Source organism: Microchirus variegatus (assembly GCF_963457635.1).
Source record: "Microchirus variegatus genome assembly, chromosome: 1".
In the NCBI taxonomy this organism is placed as follows: Eukaryota; Metazoa; Chordata; class Actinopteri; order Pleuronectiformes; family Soleidae; genus Microchirus; species Microchirus variegatus.
Window position 1 is genome coordinate 10,857,390 of NC_139802.1, and position 20,171 is coordinate 10,877,560.

At 38.5% G+C, this 20,171-nt stretch overlaps 1 protein-coding gene across 1 annotated transcript; it reads left to right on the forward strand.

Moving 5' to 3' along the window:
• Nucleotides 1–4,019: 4,019 nt before the first annotated feature.
• On the forward strand, nt 4,020–19,249 carry ddc (dopa decarboxylase; the record flags this gene model as incomplete). The annotated part of the gene is made up of 13 exons (XM_083898256.1): nt 4,020–4,220; nt 5,090–5,203; nt 5,309–5,428; nt 8,185–8,319; nt 9,649–9,792; nt 10,508–10,574; nt 10,771–10,865; nt 12,312–12,379; nt 14,423–14,499; nt 15,876–15,895; nt 15,998–16,096; nt 17,728–17,829; nt 19,049–19,249. The coding sequence occupies 13 exons, from the start codon at nt 4,020–4,022 to the stop codon at nt 19,247–19,249; spliced, it is 1,443 nt and encodes a 480-aa protein (XP_083754382.1).
• Between the last annotated feature and the right edge of the window lie 922 nt (nt 19,250–20,171).

Below are 20,171 nucleotides of genomic sequence, written 5' to 3' on the forward strand. Positions count from 1 at the left end.
GTAACACAGAGATGAATGTAAGAGGGTTGCTCAGGGTCGATTGGGAGCACGTTTTAAAAACTACTGGTCCGTCGGATAACTTGGACTCTTCTGTACAGGATGATTAAGACTCCTCAATGTTGTAGTTTCATTAAGCTGGGAGTTGTTCATTGTTTTTTTTTTCTCCATTATGTGCACCACCTATCTGCTAGTTGTGATTACTTGAAATCTCCTGACGGCAAAATTGAGTAGATCCAATACTATTTAAAGAGTACATTTAGTTTAACTGAATATTATTGTTAATGCTATTAAATAAACAAAAAGCCTGAACTACTTACCTGGCTACCTAATCTGATTTCCCTTTATTTTCAATATATTATGATCCGCTTTCAGTGAACCACCGCATTATTTTCGGTAGCCAGGTTCATTTGTAACCACAGCTGGTGCCTCTGGTGACATAAACCCGACCTATTGTTTGGACTGAATGACAAAACTTCCCCGTCACTCTCTGAATGCATGTGTTTTCAGCTGCAGTTTCAGTTTGACTTTTTATTTTATTTTAATTTTTTTTTTTTTTTAATGAAAGTGAATTGGCCCCAATCCTGCATCGATGATAGGATTGATCGACCATCGTCTTGGCCCTTGTGCATTTTCATAACTTTGTCACAATGCAAGGCACCATAGCAACAAGTGAATATACTGTACATACCTATATCTATATGTATATGTATGTATGTATATACATATATATATACACACACAGTATATAGGTCTGTATGTAAATGTATACATATAGAAATATAAACTATTATGTCTTTCAGGGAATGCAAAAATGAACACAGTAACTTTGTCTCTTTTGGGTAAGAGTGAGAGAGAGAGAGAGAGATATTGTATTCATAATGTGCTTTGCTTCGATCTGTAAATATTTGAATGGCTTCTAAATCATACTTGTAACCTTTTCAGGTATTTTTGTACAAATAAGGGACTGATATATTCTGTTTATTGTAATTAGAATAAAAACATTAATACATTGATACAACAATCCCACTGTGGTTGTCTTTGTTGAGAAACTAAATAATAATAATAATAGTAATTAACCCTTTTGGTTTCATTTGCAAAAATATTGGTCCAGTCCAACTGAAATTCTAGTGAAATAGTAATCCTGTCTTTCCACTAGATGGTGTCATTCTACAACAGGTTAAAGGCCTGATGTAACTGAAATTCCTCCGACAGAGCTTTAGTGCAGGGGGGAAAAAAAAGTTTTGTTGTAAAATGTAATTATTTTTAAATGATTTACCGATGCAACTGAAATCTGGTTATTTCATGTTCTTTATATGTAAGAAACAATAACAAAAACCAGTGAGACAGCACGAAAATGACAGGCACAGGAAGTACATGGCACAGTGGTTTACAGTATATAGGGTTATCCATGTTTTCATCAGAGCGTCACTGAACCAGATTGCATGTGACCAAGAAAAAGTCATTTGAATTCATCAGCAAAAGCCACGTTTTCACTCACAGAACCTTATAAGCAAATGTATACATGCATTTGTGAAGCTGAAAATAGTTTTACAGATCACAACAGCTATATGGTGTGTGTTTATTAAATTACAGAACTTAAAAAGCCACTTCAACAAAATTATTCTTTTTTTCCAGACATGCTTCTTATGCTTTTGTTTTGCTGTCTAGGCTTTATAATCATTTTTTTTTTTTTTAATTCTGTTTAATTTTTTTTTTAATGTTATTTGGTTATCGGTTGGGCCCTGTATCTTATTTTCACCACTCCTCAAAAGTAATTGACAGCACAAGGATTTCTGTCCATGTATTCTTATGACATTTCCTTTAATGGGTAAACACATTTGCAAATCTGGATGATTTGTGAAACACAGGTCATGCTGAGTGAGAGCTGACCCTTTGACACCATGTCTAAGTGTCACACCCTTTGGATTATCAGTCATGCAAATAGCAGCGAGAATTCAAGGCTTAAAGTTTCACCGTGAGCAAAGAAAAAAAGATTAACACTAAAGTCGAAAGCTCCACTCTCTGGAGCGACATTTACCAAGCTTTACACACACACACACACAAACAAAAAAGAAACAACAAAACAATGTTAGTTTTCTTAAAGATATTGCAGATCAGTGTAAAAAGTGAGGCAGTGTGTTTATTATTATTATTATTATTATTATTATTATTATTATTATTATTATTCTATATAAGTTCCCTGAAAGACAATGCAAACCATACCAGGTGTTAGTCACTGGCTGTGCTTTATCGTCAGTTTACCTCTTAATGGGACTATAATTCACAACGTCATGTTCTATTGAAGGATGCATATTGATTGATAAACACGGATGTGGTCAACTAATCGACACCTGCCATCTTCAAATTAGAGGTAAAGACGTCAAATGGACAAGAACAAACAAACACGGTGGGATAGAGCGTCGTGAAAATCTAAAAGGCTGGTCCTGCCGCGCCATGTCTTTAAATATGACACAACACCTACAACTCAGGATACCGTACAAGACGACTCTGACTTTAAAGCCAGCATGTTTCATATTAAGCTTGTGTGAGTATATAACGGAACTGTATTTACAAAATCAAAGAGAATTAATGTGTCCCTGGACGACTAAATTCTACTTAGAACATATTTCTAATGATTCCTGGAGGGATTTACTGAGATTTTGCTTTGACGGGGAATAAACAAGGTGTTTTTAATGAAGCCACACTCACTTTCTTCCTCACTGGTGTAATGATTTATCTTTTGATTTTCCACTTACAGCTGACAGTCTTTGTATATTTCACTCCTGTTGTTTGTCTGACAACAATTATCACAAAAGACAAGAGTCTGTGTTTCTTGCACTGGGCTGCGATTCGGGCCCGTACGATATCACACGTGTCGAATATTATACCTGCAACAAATAAACAACTGAGATAAATAACAGAGCTGATTTTCTTTCTGCTGATTTCGCCCCCCTGTCGCGTATCCTATGCAGACACCGACAAATAAATCAAATGCATTACTCCCATTTGTTGAAAACATTTAGCATCTTAAATTGTGCAGTGCTGTAGCTGTGAGCCCAGTTCCCATTGGCTGGTCTGGTCAGGGCTGGCAGGGAAAAGGGGAGGGGGGGGGGGGGTTGTTAGTGGCAAGATAAAAGGAGCAAACGCCTCCTGTCCTGCTTTTACACACAAACACACTCAACACGTGTCTGTCCGTCCGTCCGCCTGTGAATTTGAAAGAACAGAAGAGGTTCCACCGTCCAAGCAGCTGAAGCTCGCACCTGAAAATGTGAGTTTAAACACACACACACACTCACTCACACTCACACTCATACACGCAGTATTCCTAATCCTATTTGAGATGAGGAGAAGGATAAGAAGGGAAAGGAACATGCATGGTGAAGCACTTGTTGCACGATTAGGCACGAGTGTAAGAACAGGGGACAAGGTTCAGAGAATGAGAGAGATTATTTATGTTTGCTTGCGTTATCAAGCTGCAGCAGATACTTATTTGATGTACGGCGAACTTAACCTTCATGAAATAATACATCAGTGTGTGTCACTCAACACTGTTTGTGTTTCTAGAAAAGTCATTGCTACTGTAACCTGGTTAATATTAACTGGTGTGCTAATAAAAGTGGTTTACACTGAAATCTGTCGCACAATGACTTCTGCACAGTCCGATTTTGGGTGCAGTTGAAATGCAGAGTGCATTGCTGCAATAGGTTATTATTCCATTTACTGTTCGGCAATGACAGGGTGATGAAAGACTACAATTATTATTATTATGGCAATATCATTTTCTTCAACAGCAATACAGTCATATAAGATCAGCATCCAAGTTATTCTTGCCCTTTGGCCGACAATACAAAGTCCCCCTACCGTCAACTCGACCATTATTACTGTATGTCAAACTTTCAAACGATGCTGCCTCAGGGATTGTGTTATAGTGCTGTGGTGTTTTACAACTGTGTTAAGTGGATTATTAATAAGCATCAGAGCAATAACAGTGGCTCACTGTGTTTCTGTGACCTCGTAGCATGGACACTGCGGAGTTTCGACGAAGAGGAAGGGAGATGGTCGACTATGTGGCCGACTACATGGAGACCATAGAAGAGCGAAAAGTCTTCCCAGATGTGGAACCAGGATATCTTCACTCCTTGATCCCCACTGAGGCTCCTGTGGATCCTGAGACGTACGAAGATATTATAAAAGACGTGGAGAGGGTCATAATGCCAGGGGTGAGCTGACGATTATTTGTCTCTTGGGAGCGTTTGACAGTGTCATTCACATTTTGTCATTTCACAAGATATGTAAAAACGGCTTAAAAGCTTCTTTTTTTTTTTACTTCGGAAATCAATCTTTATACATAAATGGGAGAAATTATTGGCTGAATTGATTACAGCAATCATGTAGCAGACACAGCTTTTTCTTTTGCTTATCATTTAGTATTGACTTTTCCAGAAAGGACCGAAGCCCATTTTTTTCACTAATATAATTCATCTCAGTGTGATAATGGACTGAATGAAACAGATGTATTGTGAAATTAGTGAAATAGTATGGGTTGCTAAATGGAAACATTGTTCTGTTTGTACATTCATTCTTTTTCATTCATTCATTCATTGATCAGTAAAGGTTGCCATTCCATTCTGATCTGCAAGGTGGGAGCAGAATTGTCTCTCTAGCACCTCCATAATAAAAAATATTAAAGGTGCCATATGTAAGAATGTGGCCAAAAACGGTTACTACATTCAAATTTAAAATAGAGAAGTCTTTTAGGTTTCTTTTTTTGACGTAACTGGCAACCCGTGGTCGCTCGGCAGCTGAGACTCTACTGACTGCAATGATTGGTAGACGGCGGTAGATGGCGCCACATGCCAAAACATGATTTCAAAACATAAACATGATTTGCAGTCTGCAAAATATTTTTTTTAAATGCAAATATTTTGGCTGTGCTGTTGTTGTTGGTGAGTTGAGTTTGTTATATGAACATTATTCCTGAGTCTCTGTGACATATTAGGATTAGATTTTATGGCCAGTTGATTTAGATTTATTACATAATGCACCTTTAATACTCTTAAATGATGTAAATGTGTTTGTTTGTCTCCAGGTGACACACTGGCAGAGCCCGTACTTTTTTGCCTACTTCCCAGCTAGTTGCTCTTTACCGTCTATTTTGGCCGACATGCTTTGTGGAGCCCTCGGTTGTATTGGATTCTCCTGGGTAAGTAAGAGTATGTCAGTTCTATCTTTAGTTTATAGTTCTGCATAATGACAACATGGGAACATGTGTGTTTTTTTTTTTGTTTTTTTTTTTGCTGTGTCCCAGGCTGCCAGTCCGGCCTGCACAGAGCTCGAGACAGTGATGTTAGACTGGCTGGGGAAGATGCTGCAACTGCCCGAGTGTTTTTTAGCCGGGACTCACGGTCACGGAGGAGGTGTCATCCAAGTAAGTGTCCTCTGTGTGTATTTACGTATAACTCTTTACTTTATCCGCTTCTATCCCTAAGTAGTTCTCTGCAGTCCATACTTTCCGCGACGCACTTGTCAGTTGGAGGAAAAACAAACATTTGCACCCCACTGCTCCCGAAAACCATATTTATCTGCAATTTGTCTGATATTGATTTATTGTCTCTTCGTGTGTCTGGTTCACACCATCTGAACATTGGCAGGAAATTGCCTTTTATTGTGTCATCCACAGGCAGACAGTGATGCTGCTGATGGGAAATGATTGGCCATAAAAAAAAAAAAAAAATGTAATTAGCGTTGTCACTATCTATCTATCTATCTATCTATCTATCTATCTATCTATCTATCTATCTATCTATCTATCTATCTATCTATCTATCTATCTATCTATCTATCTATCTATCTATCTATCTATCTATCTATCTATCTATCTATCTATCTATCTATCTATCTATCTATCTATCTATCTATCTATCTAGAGTTGTGGCTCATGAGTGTGCAATCTCATGACTGATCATTTCATACCTCTTCTATTGTGACCACCTGGGCGTGCGTGGAAGTGTGTGTGTGTGTGAGTGTGTGTGTGTGCGTGCGCATTCATCTGGTTCAAAGTGTTTTTGTGTCTGTCTTGCCCCCTCTGCTTTTTAAGTGCAGCTTACCAGCTCACTATGGCAACAAATGTGGCTCTTTTCACTGCAGCGGGCCTAATGAGTGTTGTGACAGCACATTGCCAGCCTATTATTATAAACCTTACACCCACACAAAGGAGAAGTGGGGTGGTTTCAAAAAGACCTTACAGTGACCTCATATTTCCCTTTTACCCCCTTTGTATGAAATTAGACTGTGGTGACACATGACGCATGCAAGCCTATGATTTATGGTGTATGTTTGAGGCAAAATCAAAATAGTACTTTATTATAATGTGCATGTACACCTGTGCACAATACATACAATTGTATAATTAATATTAAATAACTTTTTATTTTTATTTTAGAAAACTGCATTAAGCTGAATATGTTTTGGCATTTGACAATTTATTTATATAATATGTGCAGATACATTTTTGTCTTTCATAGAGAGAGATTATCTAGAACTAGAGAGCAGAATATCACACACTCACTCATCTCATCATTAGACACCTAGTGTCTAATGTAGAAATTAGATATAACATTTAATCATAGTGAAAAACACTTCGTAATTACACATTTCATATAATTATACTTCCATATATATATACAGAGTATTTCCTTACATTCCATTAGCACATTTGGGTGCTTCCTGTCCTTTTCCTTGGACAGAAAGCACACTTGGGCACGTTTGATGTCAGTCTTCTTTTCCTTTACAACCTTTCCAATTCCACAGAACGATAATCACAAGGATTTGACGCACAGCAGGAGGATTGATCCATCCTGTGTGGATTCTCAACCTCTAAAAGGTTGAGCTTAATCTTACTTGGCTTCGGAATTGGTTTTCACATCTATATTAGCCGGCGTGTGTTTTGGACAATTTGTGCCTATTGACTGAATGATTTGTGCGTTGGCTGTGGCGCGAGGAAATGTGTTCTCAAATAATTTTCTCCCGATCGGTCTGGCTGGACTCACCACACAGATAATAAATGTCGTCACTTTGATCCACTTTGAATGGTGTCAGGTGCTGCTGGAGTGCATAGTTGATATGTTGCTCAGCACATGGTGCTGTCACATTAGGGAAATCACACAGAGTTTACTTTGGGTATGTATGTCATCAATCAAGCTCAAGATAAATTAAATTCTGAGGTTTTAGAGTATGCACGTTGATAGACCCAATAGTGGTTAGTTCACAAACAAAGCAGGTGATGATCGGAAGCACCTGATCCGCTTCAGTAGTTTCCGGTCCCATTGTGACAGATGCTAAATCCTGTTCTGCCGTGCAGTTTCCAATAACGCAGTGATGTTTACTGATGGCTGTCCTTTGATGAGTCATCGTCTCTTTGACAGTGACTGTATGATCCGTGTCGTACAGCCGGAAAGCTCTTTTTAGAAACACCAGAACAAACCTTATGCACCAGAATCAGTTTACAAATACACTCCAGATGAGATGCGATGGGTTTCCTCATTAACTGAGTTTTAACTTTTTATAGTGCAGTGCCCGTAGGAAGTATGTATTCCTATAGTGGGAGCTGAAGAAGATTTTTCACCTATGGTAATGCATGATAAGGAACGTAAAGGCTAACATAATACAAACACTGCGCAACCTCATTAGGCACAACGCAAATGTTTTAAAAATTTTCTTTCAGCCACACTGCGCCTCACTAGCTTACCTTTGGAAACAGGTTTGCTAGTGGCGTAAATTAGTAGCATGCTAATGCAAAATAAATATGTGCTCGCGTATTGGTGACTGACGTTGATGTTTCAGTGTAACACCATGTCCTCATCTTGAGGACAGCCTCTTCACTCCCACCTCCAGACAGCGCAGCTGCTACTGATGAGCCTCTGCCTGTCTGGTGTAGCGTGATAAATCAGCGAAAATTAAAATTCCTCCAAATAATTTGAAAATCAAGGATGCACACCATCATGCCATGCTCAACCCATATCCAAAGTCTTAGGGCGATCTGACTAACGGTCAGCTAGATTTGCTCGTCACAGACAGACAGACAGACACAACTTGCTTTATAGATTGTGTTGTACTGCAGCAGCTGTGGCCAACAATGTCACATAGGTGTATCAGTAGTATACAAATCTTCTGTTCCTCCAACAGGGCACAGCCAGCGAGGCAACCCTTATGGCCTTGCTCGCTGCTCGATGTAAAACAATTCGAAGGGTTCGGGCCTCCAACCCCCAACTACCAGAGGGTGAAATCTTCTCCAAACTGGTGGCGTACACCTCTGAGCAGGTAAGCACAAACAACTGCACGGTTTACATTTGCTTTAGTGCTAGACTGTGACCTTTACACTTCAGTCTCATTCATTTTGTCACACCAGTGACAATAGGTAAACAATCTTTTTTAAAGGCTATGATCAGTCACTCATCTGTTTTGACAACTGACTAAAAGGTACACTTGAACTTTCTGCTGTGCAAAACAATATCATAAGATTCACCAGAAATTGACTGTGGTATTTAAGAGCCACTCAAAGGGCTTTGGTGCTCTCGGGTACTGTCCTCAGCTAGACTCCAATTCCTGTTCTGTACCTTTTTTGTAAAAAAGTCCTGGGATATTTACACATTATTTATGTGTTTATACTGATATGTTTTCTCTTAATTGTATCTCATTTGTGAATGCTGTCTTTCGCTTATTGTCCAGACCAATATTTTGCAGAGTGTTTTATTGTCTTTTGATGGTGATGCTGAAAAAAAAAGCCAACAACACAAGTACAAATGTAGTATACATTTGTGAATTCCCTGCTGTTGCCTGTAAATGTACCCACTGGAGAACAGTTCATGTGAACTCACATCATTAAAGCTTACTTTGATTTGTTCAGTAATTGAGTGAGACAGACAGAGGCTTAGTCAGGCAGCATCTCCCTGTGATCAGGTTTAATACCAGGCTGGTTTTGTGATTGAGTTAGAGAGATGCCTGAGGGCCACAAAGACCTTTACAGAAAGACCAGCTCTTTTTCCTCTGAAGATCACTGAAAAGCACAGGTCAGAAGTATAAATACATTTGACTCTGAATGCTCACAATGAATTACTGTGATGCTTAATTGTGTATTTAAAGGTGCATTATGTAATAAATCTAAAGCAACTGGCCATAAAATCCTCCTAATATGTCACAGAAACTCAGGAATAATGTTCATATAACAAACTGAACTCACCAACAACAACAGTACAGCCAAAATATTTGCATTAAAACAAATATTTTGCAGACTGCAAATCATGTTTATGTTTTGAAATCATGTTTTGGCATGTGGCACCGTCTACCAATCATTGCACTCAGTAGAGTCTCAGCTGCCGAGCAACCACGGGTTGCCAGTTACGTCAGAAAACAAAACCTAAAATACCTTGGTATTTTGAATTTGAATGTAGAAACCGTTGGCCACATTCTTACATATGGCACCTTTAAGAATAAATGCTAACATTCTTTTTTACCATGACGTGTATTAAGATTATTGATTACTGACATACAAAAAAAACATTCTCTCCCAATGTTTCACAAATGATTCCACCGTACAAAAAAATTTGGTACATTTAGTGTCTCACAAATGTGATGCTGTTTTCTCCGAAGGCTCATTCTTCGGTTGAGCGTGCAGGTCAGATTGGAGGAGTGATGATCAGGAAAGTTCCTACAGATGACTCCTATGCTGTCAGAAAGGATATGCTTAAGAAGATGGTGGAGGAGGACAAAGCAGCTGGACTCATCCCTTTCTATGTGAGGAAATACAAAACAATCTTTTGCATCTGCGTCTATCCTGCCCTCACAGCACTAACACAGCACACACACACACAGCGTCATCTCATTGAATTACACCAGTCAGTAATTGGATTGCTTTTGTTTCGCATACACCGAAAATCAGTTGTACAACCTCCCACTGAGACGCTCCACACACACCCTGAGGTCTCTGCTGAAGGATATCATAATCCATTTGTTTTAACTCAAGACTGACCTTTACACTTAAGTCTCATTTGTCACACTAATGAAAATAGGTAAACGATCTATTAAAAGGCTATGATCAGTCACTCATCTGTTTTGACCCTGCTTAAAAAGTACACTTGTACACAGCTTTCTACTGTGCGAAACAATATCATAAGACTAATTGGAAACTCATTGTGGCATTTAAGAGCCACTCAGAGGGCTTTGGCACGCTCGGGTACTGTCCTCAGCTAGACTCCGATTCTTGCTTAGTACCTTGTTTCTAAAAAAAATGTGTCTGCAGTCCTGGGATATATTCACATACACTGAAAACCATCCTTGCACTAAGCAGGAGGCTGCAACATTCTGGCAGCTCTGAGTCATCTCTCTATGTGTGTGTGTGTGTTGTGTATGCAAATATAATAATATAAAATATTTTCTTTTTAGTTTTGGTCGTGGTAACAAACCTCTAATGACGTGTGTGTGTGTGTGTGTGTGTGTGTTTGTCTTCCAGTTTTGTGCGACTCTTGGAACCACTCCATCGTGTGCTTTTGATGACATCACTGAACTGGGGCCCATATGTGAGTCATTGCAGAAGCACTCACTTGGCCGTTTTATTCAACAGGAAGTGTGGACTGTGCTTATACCTTATAATAATCAACCCTATAATTTATATTTACACAATTCCCTTCACTTGATTCATGTACTGTTGGATTTATTGTTAAACTGAGTCTTTCGCACATCATTAACGAGCTCTCTGGTTCTTATTTGTTTCAGGTAATGAGGAAAATATCTGGATGCATGTTGACGCAGCATATGCTGGGAGTGCATTTATCTGTCCGGAATTTAGGCATTTGTTGAATGGCATTGAGGTGAGTAAAATATTATATATAAGGTTTCTACTACAATACTGACCCTACTACTAATAATACGTTTTTTTAATGTCCATCATACATGAGGAGCACAAACACTTCTAGGTCCAATTTCAATTGTCAAATTGCTTTAAAAGAACATACTAGAATGTGTTGGATGGATTTAACGATGTTTCAGTGTGGACAGATACTGAAAGTGAGCAACCACTTGTATCTCTGAATAACAAGCATATGTGGGCCATATTGCCTGTACAATATCTCCCATAACATCTAAGAAAGAAAACCCTCAGCTGCTTTATTTCTGTTTGTAAAATGGCATAATGTTAATGTCAAGGAGGAAGCATGCAAGAGTGAGTAATAGGCTGAACGATCAGCCAGGGAGACGCAGCAGCAGCAGCAGCAGCAGCAGCAGCAGCATCAATCTGCCTTTTGAGGCTACTGAGGCAGCTGTTGCTCCTGAAGCTGTGCAGAGACGCAGAGATAAGCACAAAGTAATTTCCTGAGGCAGCGTTAGACCTTTATATATCACTGTTTATTGGACACACAATTTCATTCAAACAGTGACTGTGGTGAGACAGAGAAAACAACTGTACAATAAACCATCTTTATTTTATTTTTTTACAAACATGGGAAACAGGAACATTTGTTGTTTTCTAATTCTCGCAAATTTTGAATTTCCTCAAATAAACTTAAGGGGTAATGAGATTATTATTTGAGATTATTATTTCAAACCATAATATTACGTACAATGTGCTCAGCGTAGTACACTGCAACTATTGACAATGGAAATATTTTGACAAGGATGTGAAGAAGGAAACCAGTCTTTTTGGATGAGAGGGCAGCCCTGCTTGAGGGTTGGTTGCTAGGTTATAAGTGACGGACGAGCAGGCAATCAGCCCTCTTTTAAATCAGTCAGCATGGCAACTGTCAGCCCGGGAGTCTGCCTCACATTGTCTCCCCGTGCTGTCTTATTACATTTGTAGGAGAAGGAGGAAGGGGATATTACAAAAGATAGGCAACAAAAAAGATCAACAGATATGGAAAAGGGTTTGTTTCTTTTTCGAAATAACGCTGCCAGGAGAGGAAGGAGTTTGCCACGTGCTCTGTGAGGTGTTGCCACAGCGCTCCTCTTTTGCATTTCAAATAAACTGTGGCGGCTTCAGTCCATAAAGCTGCTGATTAAAGGTTGGCACTATGTCAGTAATGGTAAACACATTTTAAAAATTGAAAGGTGAAATGACAATATTGGATGTATTTCTATAAAAATAACAGCTTTAGGTGTCATCTCAGTATAGTGTTTTGTATTTTATTGTCTTTTTGCTGTAATGTTTGATACTGTGTTTATGGTGTAATATGACCATTTTAAATATATTTTAAAGATAATATTATTAGGGGAAATTATAAAAATATCATACTATGACACCGTCTTTTTTTTTTCTTTTACAGTATGCAAACTCATTTGACTTCAACCCTCACAAATGGCTTTTAGTCAACTTTGACTGCTCTACAATGTGGTGAGTTGCCTAACGTCTATAAAACGCTCTGTTTTACACCTCCTTTGTGACCGTTGCTCGCACTTTCAGTATTTACAAGGTCAATAACAATATGCTGCAGGCTCCTGTTAAACAAAAGAGTCATACATGCTATTTTCAGCGTGTAGCATCTTAATCATATATTGTATTTGTCATGTGTCTTATATAATTCAATTTACCCTTGAGTGGAGGTAACAATGGGTAGTTATTGCCATGACAGGTATCCATCTACAATTCATTCACTATGGGTAAATATAGCACGCCGCCTTCCACCTGCCCCTTCTGTCAGCACACAAACAGAAACGGAAGTGTTTCAGACACTGATGTGGCATTAAGGTTTGAGGTTTTTTTTTTTTTTTTTTAATAAAACCTTTTCTCTGCACGTCTGGGTCTTTCTGTCATCGTATAGACAAACAAGCAGTCGTCACTTGGATATATATTCCTGCACTTCCTGTCTGACGCTTAAACATTATCACTACCAAAGTTATCCAAATAGACATTTAATCTCCCGGTTTAGTCATGAATGACCAGAGGCGAACAGAGGACACAGCTTCATTACTTGAGTAAAAGTACAGATACCCCTTGCTAAATTTCACTCAAGTAAAAGTAGTACAGTCAGATGTCTACTTAAGTAAAAGTACTTGTTTTTAAAAGTACTTGAGTATCAAGCAGTGTGCGAAATATCCATTAATAATTGGGGGGTCCCATTGCCCATTTGTTGCGCAACACTGTTTCCCCACCCCAGGTGCCACCGTGCAGTATTGGCTATCTTCCCTGTCAGATGTGGGCTTGTGTGGGCCTTTTCTACAGCGGCATTTGGAAAGAAATTAATTAAAACATTAAAATACAAAATTACAAATAAAATAATTTACATTTTGTCTGGTTATTAAGGATAAGAGTGCATGCAAAGTGTATTTTGTATATAGATCATATATGTTAAACTGAAATTACAAAAATCTTTAGGAAAAATAACATGTTTTCCAATTACACTGTAAACCTTACATTTGAGGCTTTCAGGGGGTCTCAAAGGTTAATCAGGTGGTCTACCCCCCCCAGACCCCCCTGTATTTCGCACAGTGGTATCAAGAGTACAAGAGTACGTTTTCTAAATATTGCATTACCACTGCCACAGTACTTACATTTACGTATAGAAGCGTCCTACATGGAGTTATGAAAAAAATGTTAATGTTAATAAATTGAATGAATGTAAAAGGAATTGAAAGTAAAATCAAGTCATTTTCATCTTTTTACCATGTTGCTTTATTGAACATTTCTCACTTGCCCACAAGACAATAGCACAATGACAACGCTTTGACAAACCTCTGCTAGAGTTTTCATGGATTTGTTGCATCCACGTTTGAACCTGACTGTATTAAACACACAGCATATACTCAAGAACATCAAAACAAATGCTCAGCTTACATAAATGTATAATATCACTGGCGCTGATGAATTTTTTTTATTTTGCTAAACACAGCAAAACACTATCATTAACTTGTTCAGAAAATTGAAATAGTCTGGCGAGGTGTGGCCACGGGTTGGCACATTCCCGGGATGGACCTGCTGCGTCTTCATCCATTGTTTCGTCCATGGTTTCATCTCAACTAAATTTGGAGTTGTTGATTTTTTTCCTAGAAGAAGTAATGGGTACTCACAGTTATGGATAGAAATGTATTGGAGTAAAGAGTACAATAGAGTACTCATGACTTTACTCAAGTACTCAAATGTACTTGAGTAAAGTCATGAGTACTCCCCAAAAATGATACTCGAGTAAAGTACAGATCCCTCAAAAGTTGTACTTAAGTACTGTACTCAAGTAAATGTACTCCGTTATTGTCCGGCTCTGTGAATGACTAATAATTGGCATTTTCACATTCATGAGGTTTTATTTCATCTAAATCAATTAATATATCACAATTGTGTTTAATGAAGAAGAAATGTGTACATTTTTTTTATTTTCATTGTGACATGTTTTTTTGTTGTTGTATATAATATTATGTGGTTTATTCGTGTGCCTGTCAACAGGGTGAAGGATAGAAAAGACCTTATTGGAGCCTTCAAGGTGGATCCACTCTACCTGAAACATGAAAACCAGGAGTCAGGTATGTGTGTGTATGTGTATGTCTATTCACTCCTGTTATTTGAATCAGTGCTCACAGCTCAGCTTTGGATGAACCTAAGCTCTCTGCTGAATGAATGACGACGATGAACAGTTGTGACCCGGTTGTGATGTGGAAAAGAAGACTGGTGTGTGTGTGTGTGTGTGTGTGTGTGTGTGTGTGTGTGTGTTGTGCATCTACAATTAGAGACCTTAAAAGTGGGGACCTTTTGTTAGTTTCTAACTTATTACTTACTTTCTCTGAAAACACAGGGATGCAAGAGAAACTAATTTAATCCATTTCACAGATAAAATATCCACACCTGTCTTAGGCTGTGGTAACTTTAAGATAGTTTTGCTGGTTTACCTCACTCTCATACAACCACCCTTCGAAACCCTTGCTATCCCTTTAAGACTTGTCTTACTATAAGACACTTAACAAGGACTCTCTCTCTCGCTCTCGCTCTCACTCTCTCTGCCTGTGTGTGGCTTTGTGTGATGTCAGTATAAATTCATAATCCTCCCCTTACCTGAAGTTAAGCTGATTTACAGCATTTGTGACCTAATTTAATTGATATAGTCATTAGTGTCATAAGGACCAGTAGTCCTCAACTGGTCCTTATGAGGCAGAACCACAATTGCCCCCCCTTTCAAGTTAAGGCTCATATGTGAATTGTAGTTAAGTTAAGGAAATGAATGGAAGTCAATGCAGTCTACACCTCAGATTGAGATTAAAATGCGCACAAACAGCATTGTTAATTTAAGCCCGGATGAATAATAAATCAACATTTCTCAGTCGTGATATGATTTAGTGTTTCTCTCCGTGTGTGTGTGTGTGTGTGTGTGTGTCACTACTGAGTGTGCTAATGCACTTTCTCCCAGCCTCCAGATGGGCTTAGATGTGCACTATAATTTGATGTACAGACAACTGTTCCTCCTACCACCGCGAGGCAGTTTACAAAGGACTTCTCTCAATCTGGATGCTTCAATCTAATTAGTGGTTATTAGCACCAGCTAACACAGGCCTCCATTCTGCAGAGATGAGCTGTCTGAAGCCAACAGTGTGTGTGTGTGTGTGTGTGTGTGGGCTGTGATCAGTGGGATACACACAGTGGCCTCAGTGATTACAACACCTGGACCAAGTATCCTGCGACTGAACTGATAGCAGACACATTTTTGGAAGTGCCATCACTGAGAGGATTTAATTTTTACATCAAAGAGGTTTTAATGTTTTTATACTGTGGAATATTTCATTAGCATCTCATGTTGGTGTACACTAACTAACACAGAAGGGCACAAGTCACCCTTAAATATTGTACAAAATACAAAATGTATAATCTATTCATGTCTGATCCTGTCCTTTTTTTTTTCGTTGAACAGGTTTAGTCACAGATTACAGGGTAAGATAAATGAGCAGTCATTTGGTTTCTACATTCAATCGACATCAGCCTTTATGCAGGTCTTTTGTGTACTATTGTGTTCTTCTCATATCTGTGCTGCAGCATTGGCAGATTCCACTGGGAAGGAGATTCCGCTCACTAAAGATGTGGTTTGTCTTCCGTCTGTATGGAGTCAAAGGCCTGCAGTCGCATATACGCAATGTAAGCGCGCGGCAAACGCAGCGTCCTCCACACCCAACATCTACAAATACAGTGAATGCTGTATACATGTTAGGTTTTACAGCTCTTTGTAGATTAGATAGTCTATTTCTATATGACTGATCCTTATAGTAAATGCCAGCCCAGTCCTCCCACCCACATCTCACTGCTTCTAATCCTCCTCATCACTAAAGTCCCATAGTAGTCTTCTTTCCTCATCTCTCTCTCTATCAGCATATTCTGTCACTCATATATGTCTGGCCTGTATCTCCTTGCTATAGTGACATTTTCTCCTCCTCCTTATCCGCCCCTCACTCATCGCCCGTACCATTTCCCTTTCTCCTTGTTGCTTCAACCCTGCATGCCTGGGTAACTCTCCCCCTCATCTTCCTCTTCCTCCCTCCAGTCTGCGCTGTCAATCAAATCAGCTTGTTTTGTCTTTATTCTCCACTTTAAATGAAGCGGCAGAAGCAGCATTGATCCCTGTAGCCTATAACCGTATGACCTTAACACGTCATTTTTTTACTTATTATGTGAAACAGTTGTGAAACTTGCATTTTGTTGTGTTGGAGAGATCGACAATATGTTTTTCCTTGTATGACTATTTAAGGTCTACTTACTTACATTAATGAGTTAACACCCCTTATACAAAATACATTACATATTATAATGGCAATAAAGACAGAAGTTGTTATTAGCAAACTTGCTGTTAATCATTTAGGACACAGTTTGAGGTTGACTTGATAATAACTGTAGAGGATGATGTACTTTATATTTAGTGTTACCACCAAAGTTATACATTATGATGATCAAGAGGAGGAAGGTTTTGGTCACACAAAACTTTGTACAGTATACGTATATATTAAACTTTATTTATATAGCACCTTTCAAGACACAGTTAGTGCTTTGCAGGACACAGACTTAAAAGAAAACAAATGCAATTCAAATTGGACATGGTAAAAAAAAAAAAAGAAATGGAATCAAACCAGATCGAATTACTGAAAAAAAAAATTGAAAATAAAACTTAAATACTTAAAATTAGATATTTTTACTGAGCAGAGAAATTTCAAATTAAATGCCCAAAATTAGATTTGCAGTAATGACAACATTTTGCATAAGACCGACTGGGTTGTGTTAAGGACATCGATGACTCATACATACTAGAATTCAGAAGTTTTACAGTACAGTTTTTGAGAAATTTCAAATTAAATGTGCGGCCTTGGCATTTATTAATCGAAAAAAATTCTCAAATATGAGTTGAAATGAAAATCTATGACTACTTGCATACTGGAATTCAGAAATATTTACTGTACAGTTTTTGAGAAAGTCCAACATTTTACGTGTGCGAGTACAGTCAGCGATGTCCTGAATACAACATTACAAGTACACAACTTAAAAATTGTGTGTGTGTGTGTAGAAAAACTGCACGGCTTTGCCACACATTACAACACTGCCATCTTATGGAGATCATACGAATTACATCCTTGCAGTGGACAGTACTGACAGGTGACCACCAGGCATCTAATTGAGACAAGTGAATATTGTGAATGACATGGACACACTTTAAAACATTGAGGGGGGGAAAAGTGCATGGTTAAAAACACATTATAGTGTATGATGTCTTGTGTTTGCAGCATGTGTCCCTGGCCAAAGAGTTTGAGAGTCTGGTACGAGCAGACAAGAGGTTTGAGATCTGTGCCGAGGTCATCATGGGTCTGGTCTGCTTCAGGCTGAAGGTAACATCGTCTGTGAATGGCACTGATAAAGAAATCCCCCTAACCTAGGAAGACATTTCAATGTATACACAATTTGCACATTACAGGTGTGAGATTTGAGACTCATTTTCCATGTAGAAATTTGATTTCAAGTTTTGCGGTGTGCCATCGGCCTTATACACATCAATCAACGAACAAATTATTTAAGGTAAGGTATTGAAAGACCAATTGTGCAGATGATCCCTGTCACAATGGGCATGTTTTAATTTGTTTAAAAGGCCAGTAGCAGCAGGCACAAAGGACAATCTGGATCTGTTCTCATGTGAGTAAACCTCAGTCCTGAAGCCAGAATCTGAAACTCAGCATGTAGACGATATTCTGAGGGTCAGAGACAACAGAGTGAGCTTTCGAGATGGCGGAAGGTTATCATGAGTTCTTCCTTGTCTGTGATGTTTTGCGGCACAGTGTGATTAGTTTATTCGTTTCTGATTTTGAAATGAAGACAACCTGTACTAAAATAAGATAAGTGATAAGAGAGCCTTTTATTCGTCCCACAGTGGGGAAATTTACAGTGTTACAGCAGCAAGACAGTAAAGATAAGGATAATAAATAATAACCAAGCATTAACAAATGTACAATATAAAAAGAGCTGAGACAACACTGAGACTATATAAAAAAGTTAAATGGAATAGAATGTATAGTGTACATAATAGACAATTTCCAGAATTTATACAGTATGGACTAGATTTACATTATAAGGTCAACAGTCAAAGTGGTCAAAAGGTCGAAAAATAATATGAATATATGAAAATAAGAAATGGCTATAACACAGACAACTCAGTAATGATGACCAAAGGAAGGAACAGATTCTTTAAAGCTGTGTCCATACACTCTTAGAAATAAAAGTGCGAAGTAGAACCATATAATGTTCTTCGGCTTGTCCTCATAGGAGAACCCTTTTTGGCTCCAGGTAGAATGTTTTTGTAAAGGTTCCACCTGGAACCAAAACCCTTTATTCAGGTAAGGGGTTAAAGGGTTCTCTGGATCAAAATGGTTCTTACTGGAACCATTAGTAAAAAACCTTTTCTTCGGGGGAAAGGGTTTTTCAGAAGCAAATGGTTCCAGGTAGAACCTCAGCCCTTGTAGAAGGAGCCTTTTGGAACCCTTATTTCTAAGAGTGTACTGAAATTATGTAAGAACAGCTTACATTTTACATCCCTTCCTTGCTCTTTTCTCTCAGGGTCCAAATGAACTGAGCCAGAACTTGCTCAAAAAGATCAACCAGAGCAGAGAGATCCACCTGGTGCCCTGCCAGCTCTCTGGCAGGTTTGTCCTGCGATTTGCCGTCTGTGCACGAACTGCAGAGTCGCGTCACATCCAGGAAGCGTGGCGGCACATCACGCAACTGACCTTTGAGGTGTTTCAGGAGTCCAGTGATTGACAGACGCACAACCACTCACACACCCAAAGGTGGACCAAAGTTAAGGAACTACTTGTTTTCATGATGTGGGTATAAAATGTCACAAAGGGAATTTCAGCAGTCAAGTGTGTTTGAGTGTGGTCGTTGTTTTGCTGAAAATTTATTACATATTTTTAAAAAAACCAATGCCCACATTAGGAAACAATGCAGGTTTCCCAATATCACATAATTCTCTCTGCACTTTCTACTTCTTTTAGCTTTTATCTGTGACTGTGTGTCAGTGTCCTCATCATGATGCATACATGTCCCTGCACACTTGTCTTTACTGTCCACGCCACTTATGTGTCTTCTGTGTGTAAAAATGTGATATGGGGTAAAGGTCCAGTCAAAGTCTTGTTGTGTCGAATTGTTAGGAAGCTATTACATTTTGCAATGAATGTATTCTTCTACGTTGGATGTGAGAATTGACTTTTGTGTTTCAGAAATTGTGTAAAGCAAAACCATATATATTTTAGGGAAGGAGTAGAAATGAATGGGTTGTAGAAAAAGGTGCACTAAGATGACACTAAGATGATTTTATAATGAGATAAAAACTTTTAAGCACATTATTTATCTCCGGCCTCAATAAACACATAACGTGTGTTTATTGTTTAAAGACAACGCTTATAATTTTTTATTAATTCATTTTATTTTAATTTTTTACATAACATATTAGTCTTTTGTACGCAGATTTCTTTTCTTTTTAATTTCCCAAAGCTGTATCACAAGACCCTCACTATCCCACAGTACGTTAGAGCAGTGATTCCCAAACTGGGGTACGCAAAGTAATGGAGGGGGTACATGGAGACAAAAGAAACAAAAACATAAAAGCCTGATTACATTTAGAAACTGTCACCCAGGATCATTAGTCAGGATTATGACTCACGAGCCACGAGTTAAGTGA